Here is a 13,174-nt window from a genome sequence, read left to right as displayed (position 1 = left end):
GGGTTTGGCAACTCTACTGAGACATCAGGCATGTCTATTCTAGGTTGATTTGTCACCTCATGGATTGATGGTTTCACGTTAATCACAGGCAAAATGGCTGGTTGTTGGAATGTCTCTCTAGTCCAAAGATGGGCCATATGCTTTCGAACAATTCAGTCTTCTGCTTCCACCTGGAAAGATAAGGGACCAGTTTCTGAGACAATTATACCAACAATGTCCTCTTCCAAATTCCCTATGAAAACTGCGTCTCCTACAGTGAATCTTCGAGCTTTGCTATGAATATCGCGATTCAATTTTTGATTACTCTGATTCCATTTAAACTCATGAATCTATGAAACCCTATGAAACTCTGTACTGGTAAGGACGTACTGTTTTCAGAAACAATGACTTCTGATAGGCCATGTATACTAAAACATTGATGCAACTTTTCGATAGTTGCGCTCGATGTCGGTGACCTGACTTCATACACATCCATCCACTTAGAATGCGCATCTACAATCCATAAAAAACATGGTACCTCTGAATGGTCCTACACAATCAATATGTCGTCTAACCCAGGGTCGATCAGGCCACTCCCACGAATGCAGTGGAGCTAAAACAGACAACTTCTGTTGTTGCTGATACCCGAGACAGTGCTTGACCATGCTTTTAATGTCACTGTATATGCCTGGCCACCAGTCATAGCTTGGCACAAGCATTTTCATCTTTGATATGCCTGGATGCGCACAATGAAGCTCTATCAAGAGTGATTCTCTTCCTTGCAAAGGGATGACAACTCTTGATCCACACAACAAGATTCCATCCTGACGACTTAACTCTGATTTTCGGGCATGGATGGTCTCATTAAACTTAAACTTGTCTCACTTCCTCCAAATAAAAGGTGTGGCTATGGGTACCCACATGGGCCCCAGTTATGCCTGTCTCTTTATGGGGTATGTGGAACATTCCTTGTTCCAGCCCTACTCAGGCCCTCTCCCATTAGTACTTCATGCTTTCATCTGGACCAGGAAAAATTTATCAATTTTGCTTCCAATTTCCAACCCTCTTATCACCTTCACATGGTCCATCTCTGACACTTACCTTCCTTTACCTCTCTGTTTCCATTTCTGGTGTTAGACTGCCCACCAATATTCATTACAAGCCCACCGACTCCCACAGCTACTTCAACTACAGCTCCTCACACCCTGCTGCCTGTTAGGACTCCACCCATTCTCTCAGTTGCTTCTCTGTCACATCTGTTCTGATGATGCCACTTTCCAAAACGGCGCATCTGACATGTCTTCCTTCTTCCTCAACTGAGGCTTCCCACCCACCATGATAGACAGGGCACTCAGCCATGTCTGACTCAAATCCTGGGCCTCTGCCCTCTCACCTTCCCCTCCCTCCCAGAACCATGAAAGGGACCCCCTTTGTCCTCACTTTTCACAACATCAACCTCTACATTCAAAAGATCATCCTCTGCCATTTCCGCCAACTCCAGCATGATGCCGCCACCAAACACATCTTCCCCTCACCCCCCTGTCAGCATTCTGCAGAGACCGTTCCCTCAGGAGACCGTTCCCTGCTCCACTCCCCCATCACCCCAACACCTCATCCCCTTCCCACAGCACCTTCCCATGCAATCGCAGAACGTGCAGCACCTGCTCCTTTACCTCCTCCCTCTTCACCGTCCAAGGGTCCAAACACTCCTTTCAGGTGAAGCATCACTTCATTTGCACCTCCTTCAATTTGGTCTACTGCATTTGCTGCTTCCAATGTGGTCTCCTCTACTTTGGGGAGACCAAACATAGACTGGATGACTGCCTTGCAGAACACCTTCGGTCTGTCCGCAAGCATGACCTGTTGCTTGCCATTTCAACACCCCCTCCTGCTCTCATGCCCACATGTCCGTCCTTGGCCTGCTGCAATGTTCCAGGGAAGCTCAACACAAACTGGAGGAACAGCACCTCATCTTCTGATTAGGCACATCACAACTTTCCGGACTTAACATTGATTTCAAAAACTTCAGACCATGAACTCTCTCCTCTATCTTCACTTTTTTAATCCTTTTTTGCAAAATCCATTTTTATTTTTTATCCACTTATTTTTATTTTTATTCATTGTTATATCCCCTTTTTATCCCATTTTCTATCCTTTCCCCCTCGCCCCACACCCACTAGGGCCATCTGTTACTTGTTCCATGTTGTTCTTTCACTGAGCTTGTTCTGCCATTTTCACATTCTGCTTTCTTACCTTAATGCCACTATCAGGATCTTTTTTTAGCCCTTACCACTACCATTAACCCTCCCTTTGTCCTTTTGTTCATGACATCTTTGTCAATCCCTCCTTTGCCCCCACCTATCACTGGCCTTTTATCCAGCTCCACCTGTCCCACCTCCCTTAAACAGTATACATTTCATAACATTTCCACTTCTCTTTAGCTCTGAAGAAAGGTCATACAGGCTTGAAATGTCAACTCTGTTTCTCTCTTCACAGATGCTGTTAGACCTACTGAGTTTTTCCAGCATTTTCTATTTTTGTTTCAGATTTCCAGCATCCGCAGTATTTTGCTTTTATTATAGAATGGACTCATCCCTTCAGACACTGGTGAATTTAAACACTCTTGCAATACAAGGTCTCTGACTTTTGACAAAATTGGATCCCTGTTCATCCAATTTCTAATTTGCTTTGCATACACAGACGAAGAATCCAAGAAATTCAGTACAAGCACAACTTCTTGTGGAACAGGAGCACGTACAATGCTATCTGGGAATGGGAGATGACTGAGTGCATCTGCATTTGCAATGTGCAAGCCAGGACAGTGCATTAAGGTATACTCATACACAGATAATATCAAAGCCCAACATTGAATTCTTGCAGATGCTATTGGCAGAATGGCTTTATCCTCACTGATTAAACCCATGAATGGTTTATGGTCCGACAAAATGGTGAAATGTCATCCATGCAGATACTGGTGGAATTTCTTCACTCCGAATATCACTGATAAACCTTCCTTTTCTAGTTGGCAATAACCCTTCTTGGCTCTGGAAAGGATTCTGGAGACATAGCCAATTGGTCTTTCTAATCCATCTTCCATCCTACATGATAACACAGCTTCCACACCATAAGGAGGTGTATCACATGTTAATACCAGTTCTTAATACCAGATGGGTCATAGTGTACCAATAAACATAATGAATGGTAATAGCTTCTTAATTTTCTCAAAGTCTTCCTGTTTTGAATTCCACAACCAACAATGATTCTTTTTTAACAACAAGTGTAAGGTTGCTAATACTGTTAATATGTTTGGCAAGAAGTGACTATAATAATTGATCATGCCCAGAAAAGACACCGGTTTCCAAGAATCTTCTTAGCACTTCTTCCAGATTGGCCATGTGCTCAGTTTTTACTGCTGTGATGTTGTACAAGGAATAGATGTTGGTCTCAGCAGCTTCGGGTTCTGTTGTATTATTCAATTCAATTATGTTGATTTGCTGCCTGAAGGGCTGTTTTGATTTCGCCCTGCATTGCTTTATTGCATTACCTTTCTTATGGCAGTAATGGCATTCTGCCTCCTTCAATTTGCAGGCGTCCAGTACATTGTCACCCCCTTATCTATAACAGATTAACCTTTGAGTCGCTGCTGAGATGTTTTTTTTTAAGCCTTTTTATGTTTCTAACAGGGGACATTGTCTCTCGCTTCGCTACTGTGTCTCTGGTTTTCGCACCACGCCCGGCCGTAAGTTCCCATCCCACCTGAAGAACAGCGTCATGTTGTACATGTTGACAAGGCTGCAAATCTCTCGCAGCACTATTTAGCGAGTGCTATTTCTATGGTGCACTTCAAATCGATGTTGTCTTCTGTGAGTAAACAGCGCTGAATGGCATCGTCGTGAATTCCACAATCTTATTGACCCCGCAGCATATCATTGAGTGTATCTCTGAAGTCACAGTGCTCAGACAACTGCTACAACTTCGCTATATGGGTTGCAATGGGCTCTCCTGGGGCATTTACTCTGGAATTAAACTTAAACCTCTGCATTATTACAGATAGCTTTGGCTGGTAATGCATTTTCACGAGGTCCACTAAAGGACTTAAAATCGGGTGAGTTCAGCGCCGTCGGGCTGCGGATGAGATTGTATGTCTTGCTACATACACTCAAACGGATGGCTTTCTGTTTGTCCTCTGTGGTAATTTTGTTCGTTACGAAACAAAAACCAAGGTGCTCTACATACTGGCTCCAGTCTTTTGTAGCCACATCATAAGTATCTATTCTGCTGAAGAGTGGCATGACTTATGGGTAATCTTTTCTTTTTTCTTAAGATGCGATGTACTCATGTTCACAGGGTGAGGTGCAGCGTCAGAGCTATTTTACCCTCGTCACCAAATGACTTGACGTACCAGATGGTTTTAACCAGAAACAGATAACTTTATTACAGAGAGCTTTTTAGATGCCACATGCTTGAATCAGGTCCTCAACAAGAAGCCCTGCCTCCCAGATTACCCCCGCTTAGGGCTTATTGGTCGGAGCCTCCAAGAACAGTCACGTGACCCCTGTAGGAGAAGCTATACCTTCAGATACTACATTGTTATAACAGGGATTTGCTGTGAATTTTGAGTGTGCTTCAAGAACCCACAGGTCTCATGGATGATGGGCTGCTCGATCCATCCGCCATTTATCCCATTTGCACAGTGACATTGCCACACTGCACAATGGAGGGTTTTCTGACAGTGAAAATGAGATTATGTCTTCACATGGATCACTCCTATTACTGCTGTCATGACAGAGAGCTCAGTGTTATCATGGATAGTCAAGCTTGTGACAGGTAACAGTGAAAAATGGTTAACAAGCAGTTAGCTTCCTTCTGTTGGTTCTCTCACCACCTGCCACAGGCCCAGCTTGGCAGATGTTTTTCAGGACTCATCCAACTTAATCAGTAGTGGTGCTGCTGAGCCTCTCTTGGTGATGGGCATTGAAGTCCCCCACCCAGAGTACATTTTATGTCCTTGCTTCTTCAAAGTGCTGTTCCATGTGGTGGAGTATTGATAGATCAGCTGAAGGAGACGGTTGGTGGTAATCATCAAGATGTTTCCTTGACTGTGTTTCACCTGATGACATGATACTTCATAGGGCCCTGAGCCAATGTTGAGGCCAAACAGAGTCAATCCCACCTGACTGAATATCAATCTGCTTCCATAGTGGGTCTATCCAACCAGTGGAACAGCTCATTGCTTAATCTTTGCTTCAAGGGCATCAGCCTTAGAATCATGGAAACTTACAGCACAGAAGAAGACCATTTGGCCCATAATGCCTGTGCTGGATTTTTGAAAGAGCAATGGTATATAGTCCTTCCTCCCCGCTTTTTGACTGTAACCCTAAAAGCTCCTCATCCTCAAGAACCTGCCCACCTCCCTTTTAAAATGACTTACGGAATCAGTTTTCACCACCTTTTTTAGGTATAGCATTCCAGGTCCCAACAAGTCTCTAAGTGAAAAATTTCTCCTCATTTCCCATCTAGATCCTTTGCCAATGATTTTAAATCTATGACCTAGTTATTGACTCACTCTCCAGAGAGAATAACCTTTCTCTATAAACTCTTATCATCTTGAAAAGCTTTATCAGGTCGCCTCTTTTCCAAGATAAATAGCCCAGCTTTTCCAATCTCTCCTCATAACTGAAGTTCCTCATGCTTGGACACATCCTGGTAAATCTCCTGTGCAGCCTTTCTCAGGCCTGAAGTGTGGTGCCCAGAATTTTCCCCAATACTCCAGCTGAGGCATAACCTTTACTTTTATATTCTGTTTCTGTACTTACAAACCCGAGACCAATATGCTGTTTAAATCACCTTCTCAACATTCCCTGCCATCTTGAGGATTTGTGTGGAGAGACATCAAGGTCTCTGTTCATTTACATTTTCCAATATTGTGCCACGTGACTTATCTCGTGCTGCTGTTGATGTTCTTTTCACAGGCGAATGTCCTACTTTAGAAATAAAGAACCTTTGCTGGAGGTTTGAGGAGTTTCTTGTAGAATTATTGACTTAACTTGTACCCTTCTCCTTTAGATCACCCAGGGCTCAGTAATACAAGTCAGATTGGAAAGTTCCAAGACAAAGCACAGATGGAATTACAAGATTACGTGCAAAAAACATATCCTGAAGATAGCTACAGGTAGGACCCAGTTACAAACACAATATTGCAGGCTTTCACACATTCTCACACCAGTCAACATCAGTTTTAATCCTCAGCCACATCTTTCACCTCAACTCACAGTGTATCAGGGATAGTTTGTTTCTACAGCTGTGCCCTCAACACAGTTGAGCAGTATAGGAGTGGTTCCTAATTTGCTATTTATGTGATCTATGAGAGAGATTTAAAAGAAAGATCAGTTGGATGGTAGAGTGTAATGTGTTGAAATGAAAGAACTTACTTAGAAGGTTTTTTTAATCAAACAAGGCATCTACTGTTCAGAGAAAATGTTGCAATTTCACTATTTTGCAATGTAGCACAAATACAGGCTGAACTGTTTGAGTGCAATAAGCCTGTTCAGTGCTCAAAAGACTGAAGAAATGGAGAAGCAGCTGTGTAATGGTTCTTCACAATGAGTGCAGGACCACAATAGCCTGGCATTAAGCAGGGAAGCAGATTGTCCAATATAAGATTGTAAACAGGGAGAGTCTTGATTATCATTTTGGGGGTAATGTAGGGGCAGAGATGTGTGGTTGTCAGCACTATGTAAATATGTAAAGACAAGGGTTTTGTTAATAAACTAGCTGCCTGCCTTTCATTATCCAATATACTTGGATAAACACCACTCCCTCATTGATTCAGGAAGGAATATGTCCATTCATTCATTTAAATTCATGCACAAAGCAACATGATCCATCATTATCACAACATTAACATTAGCAGGACGGTTAAGTGGAAAACCAAGAGAATTTCAATAAAATATGATTGATTCAACTTGACAGATTGGCCCGAATCCTACTCCGTCTCCCAGCTCTTCGATTGATGAATTCCAGCATCACAGAGGAGCTCTTCTTTACTGGCCTCATTGGAAATGTTCAGATTGACAGTATAATTCCTTACATCCTGAGAATGGAAACTGCAGAATACAACAGCCAGATCATCGGTACATCAGCGTGATTGCGCACTGCTCAGTTTCCAGACACCAGACTCCTGAGCAAGCTGAGCAGCTCTAATGACCAGGAAGAGGAAAGCAGATTCCAGGATATTCCTCCTGAACAGAGAGAAAATTAATGAACTGCACACAACTCACTACACAAACAGCTTAGTACCCACACTGCTCACTGCACGCACTGCTCACTACACACTCTGTTGCTAATAACACAGTGGGTGTACCTACACTACATGGACTGCAGCAGGTCAAGAAGGCAGCTCACCACCACCTTCTCAAGGGCAGTAAGGGATGAGCAATAAATTCTGGCCTTGCCAGTGACGCGCACATCCCATGAACGAACAAGTAAAAAATGCTACTCAATACCCTCACTGCTCATGACACACACTGCACACTACACTCACTGCTCAGTGCACATACTGCTCACTACACACACTGCTCACTACACACATTGCTCACTACACACACTGCTCACAACACACACTGCTCACTACAACTACTGCTCAATACACACACTGCTCACTGCACCCACTACTCACTACACACACTGTTCACTACACACACTGCTCACTACGCACACTGCTCGCTATACACACTACTCACTACACATACTGCTCACTGCAAACATTGCTGACTACACCCACAGCTTGCTGTACACACTACTCACTGCACCCATTACTCACTGCACCCATTACTCACTACACACACTGCTCACTACACACACTGCTCACTACACCCGCTGCTCACTGCACCCGCTACTCACTACACACACTGCTCATTATACACACGATTCACTACACACACTGCTCGCTACAGACACTGCTCACTGCAAACACTGTGCACTGCAAACACAGCTCACTACACACACTGCTCACTGCACATACTGCTCGCTGCACAAACTCCTCACCAAACCCTGCTCACTCCACACAATGCTCACTCCACACAATGCTCACTCCACACACTGCTCACTCCACACACTGCTCTCTCCACACAATGCTCACTGCACTGATTGTTCAATACAACCACTGCTCACTACATACTTCTCAATGTAACCACTGCTCACTATCAACACTGCTCACTGCAAACACTGGTCACGCCACACTCTGCTCACTATGCACAATTCTTGATGTAAACAGTGCTCACTGCCCACACTGCTCACTGTACTGACTGTTCAATGCAAACACTGTTCACTACATACTTCTCAATGTAAACACTGCTCACTATCAACATGGCTCACTACACACACTGCTCACTGTAAACACTGGTCATGCCACACTCTGCTCACTATGCACAATTCTTGATGTAAACAGTGCTCACTGCTCACTCCACACAATGCTCATTGCAAACACTGCTCACTCCAAACACTGTTCATTGCACACACTGCTCACTGCACTGACTGTTCAATGTAAACACTGCTCACTACATACTGCTCAATGTAAACACTGCTCACTATCAACACTACTCACTGCAAACTCTGGTCACGCCACACTCTGCTCACTATGCACAATTCTTGATGTAAACAGTGCTCACTGCCAACATTGCTCACTGCACACACTGCTCACTACACACACTGCTCACTATACCCGCAGCTTGCTATACACAATACTCATTACACATACTGCTCATTGCAAACACTGCTGACTACACACACTGCTCGCTATACATACTACTCATTACACATACTGCTCACGACACCCACTACTCACTACACACACTGCTCGCTATACATACTACTCATTACACATACTGCTCACGACACTCACTACACACACTGCTTGCTGCACACATTGCTCACTACACACACTGCTCACTGCAAATACTGTTCACTACACTCACTGCTCACTACACCCACTACTCACAATGCACACTGCTCACTATACACACAACTCACTACATATACAGCTCACTACTGACTACACACACTGCTCGCTACACACACCGCTCGCTGCGCACACTGCTCGCCACACACACTGCTCAATCTGAGCACTGCTCACCACACACACTGCTCACCATACACAATGCTCAATGCTTGCTCTGCTCGCCACATGCACTGCTAGCCACATGCACTATTCAACGCGCGCACTGCTCGCCACACACACTGCTCGTCAGACACACTGCTCAATGAGCTCACTGCACGCTACACACACTGCACAACGTACGCACTGCTTGCCACACACACTGCTCAGTGCGCGCACTGGTCGCCACACACACTTCTCAGTGCGTGCACTGGTCGCCACACACACTGCTCGCCATACACACACTGCTCATTGAGCTCAATGCATGCACTGCTCGCCAGACGCACTGCTCAATGTGTGCACTGCTCACAACACAGTGCTCAATGCACGCACTGCTCGCCACACACACCACACAACACACACACTGCTCGCCACTCAGACTGCTCACCACACACACACTGCTCACTGAGCACACTGCTCACTGCACACACTGCTCAATGTGCGCCCTGCTTGCCACACACACTGCTCAATGCACACACTGCTCACCACACACAGTGCTCAACGCATGCACTGCTCACCACACACACTGCTCAATGCGCACACTGCTCACCACACACAGTGCTCAATGCATGCACTGCTTGCCACACACACTGCTCAATGTGCGCACTGCTCACCACACACACTGCACAGCACGTACACTGCTCACCACACACCCTGCTTTCTACACACACTGTTCGCCGTACACTGTGCTCAATGTGTGCACTGCTCACCTCACGCACTACTAGCCACACGCACTGCTCGCGACACAACTGCTCAATGTGCACTCTACTTGCACACATACTGCTCAATATGCTTACTGCTCAATGAGCGCACTTTTCGCCACACTCACTGCTCAATGCTCTCACTGCTCGCCACACACACTGCTCAATGTACACACTGCTCACCACACACACTGCTCAATGAGTGCACTTTTTGCCACACTCTGCTCAATGCAGGCACTGCTCGCCATACACACTGCTCAATGTACGCACTGCTCGCCACACACACTGCTCATTCTATGCACTGCTCACCACACGCACTGCTCGCCACACACACTGCTCAATGCGAGCACTGTTTGCCACACGCACTGATCAATGCCCGCACTGTTTGCCACACGCACTGCTCAATGCGCGCACTGTTTGCCACACGCACTGCTCAATGCGCGCACTGTTTGCCACACGCACTGCTCAATGCGCGCACTGTTTGCCACACGCACTGCTCAATGCGCGCACTGTTTGCCACACGCACTGCTCAATGCACGCACTGTTTGCCACACGCACTGCTCAATGCGCGCACTGCTCGCCACACACACTGCTCAATGCACGCATTGCTCGCCACACACACTGCTCAGTGCACGCACTGCTCGCCACACACACTGCTCAATGCACGCACTGCTCGCCACAGACACACTGCTCAATGCGTGCAATGCTCGTCACACACACTGCTCAATCCGAGCATTGCTCGCCACACAAACTGCTCACGCGCACACTGCTCACAACACACACTGCTTGTTGCGCACACTGCATGCCACACACACTGGTCACTGCGCACACTGCTTTCCATGCACATTGCTCGTCATACTGAGTACTCAACACGTGCACTGCTCGCCACATGCATTGCTAGCCACACACACTGCTCAATGTGCGCATTGCTAGCAACACGCACTGCTGAATGCGCACACTGCTCGCCAGACACATTGCTCAATGCGCGCAGTGCTCACCACGCACACTCATCGCTGCACACACTGCTCAATGCGAGCACTGCTTGCCAGATGCTCTGCTAGCCACACACACTGCTCAGTGCACGCACTGATCGCCACACACACTGCTCAATGCACGCACTGCCCACCACACACAGCTCGCAACACAGATTGCTCAATACGCGCACTACTCGCCATGCACACTGCTCATTGCGCACACTGCTCGCCACACACTCCGCTCAATGTGCACACTGCTTGTCACACGCACAGCTCGCCACACATACTGCTCGCAACACACACTGCTCAATACGCGCACTGCTCACCATAAGCACTGCTCACCACACACACTGCGCAATGCGCGCACTGTTCGCCATATGCACTGCTCGTCACATGCATTCCTCGCCAGACACACTGCTCGCCACACACACCACTTACTGTGCGAACTGCTCACCACACGCACTACTCAATGCGCACACTGCTCACCACACACACTGCTCAATGCGCACACAGCTCACCACACACATTGCGCAATGCGAGTACTGCTCGCCACCCGCAGTGCTCGCCACCCGCACTGCTCGCCACCCACACTGCTCGCCACCCGCAGTGCTTGCCACCCGCACTGCTCGCCACCCACACTGCTCGCCTGATGCACTGCTCGCCACACACACTGCTCAGTGGGCGCACTGCTCGCCACACATACTACTCAATGCATGCACTGGTCGCAACACACATTGCTCAATGCACGCACTGCTCTCCACGCACACTGCTCTCCACGCACGCTGCTCTCCACGCATGCTGCTCTCCCTCACGCTGCTCTCCACGCATGCTGCTCGCCACACACACTGCTCATTGCAGGCACTGCTCATCATACGCAGTGCTCCCCACACACACTGAAATGCGCGCACTATTCGCCGTACACATTGCTCGTCACATGCATTGCTCGCCACACACACCACTCTTTGCGCAAACTGCTCGCCCCACACACACCACTCAATGGGCGCACTGCTCGCCACACACACTGCTCAATGCGCGCACTGCTCGCCACATGCACTGCTAGCCACATGCACGTTTCGCCTCACACACTGCTCAATGCATGCACTGCTCACCACACACACTGCTTGCAACACACACTGCTCAATGCACGCACTGCTCGCCGCACACACTGCTCGCCACACACACTGCTTGCCACACACAGCGCTCAATACGTGCACTGCTCTCCACACGCACTGCTAGCCACACGCACTGTTCGCCACGCACACTGCTCAACGTGCACTCTGGTTGCCACACACACTGCTTAATGCCCGCACTGCTCGCCATACACGCTGCTCAATGTGCACTCGGTTTGCCACACACACTGCTCCGTGCATGGACTGCTCGCCACACACACTGCTCAATGCACAAACTGCTCGCCATCCGCAGTGCTCACCACACAAACAGCAAAATGCGCGCACTGTTCGCCGTACGCACTGCTTGTCACCCACACTGCTCGCCACCCGCACTGCTCGAAGCATGCACTGCCCGCCATAAACACTGCTCAGTGTGCACTCTGCTTGCCACACACACTGCTCAATGCACAAACTGCTCGCCACATACACAGCTCAATGCGTGAACTGCTCGCCACACACACTGGTTGCCAGACGCACTGCTTGCCACATACACTGCTCACCGCCCACACTGCTCGCCATCCACACTACTCGCCACACACACTGCTCAATGCAGGCAATACTCATCACCCACACTGCTTGCCATCCACACTGCTCGCCACCCATATTGCTCACCACACGCACTGCTCGCCACACACACTGCTCAGTGCACGTACTGCTTGCCACATACACAGCACAATGTGCGCACTGTTCACCATACGCACTGCTCACCACACACATTGCGCAATGCGCATACTGTTCACTGTTCGCACTGCTCGTCACACACATTGCTCACCAGACGCACTGCTCACTATACACACTGCTCATTGCGCGAACTACTCGCCACACATTCTGCTCAATGTGCACACTGCTCGCCACACACAATGCTCGATGTGCACCCTGCTCGCCACACACACTGCTCATTGCGCGCATTGCTCGCCACACACACTGCTCAACGCGAACACTGCTCAGCAGACACAGTGCTTGCCAGACAAACTGGTAACCACACACACTGCTCGCCATACACAGTGCTGAATTCCTGCACTGCTCGCCACACACACTGCTCGTCCCCACACTGTTCGCCCCCACACTGCTCGCCACCCACACTGCTCATTGCACGAACTGCTCGCCACACATACTACTTAATGTGCACACTGCTCGCCACACACACTGCTCATTGCGCGCACTGCTCGCCACACATACTACTCAATGTGCACACTG

General features: G+C 48.0%; 1 protein-coding gene across 1 annotated transcript in view; it reads left to right on the top strand.

Moving 5' to 3' along the window:
* Positions 1 to 7,126, top strand: part of nr2c2 (nuclear receptor subfamily 2, group C, member 2) — a 347,317-nt gene extending 340,191 nt beyond the window's left edge. The window contains exons 14-15 of the mRNA XM_041191833.1: positions 6,046 to 6,151; positions 6,952 to 7,126. Of these exons, the coding sequence (XP_041047767.1) occupies positions 6,046 to 6,151; positions 6,952 to 7,126 (281 nt within the window). The remainder of the gene's footprint in view (positions 1 to 6,045; positions 6,152 to 6,951) is intronic.
* Positions 7,127 to 13,174: the final 6,048 nt, after the last annotated feature.

The sequence above is a fragment of the Carcharodon carcharias genome, chromosome 7 (assembly GCF_017639515.1).
Source record: "Carcharodon carcharias isolate sCarCar2 chromosome 7, sCarCar2.pri, whole genome shotgun sequence".
In the NCBI taxonomy this organism is placed as follows: Eukaryota; Metazoa; Chordata; class Chondrichthyes; order Lamniformes; family Lamnidae; genus Carcharodon; species Carcharodon carcharias.
The sequence above is the reverse complement of the archived record's forward strand: the minus strand, read 5'-3'. Positions and strand labels throughout refer to the sequence as shown.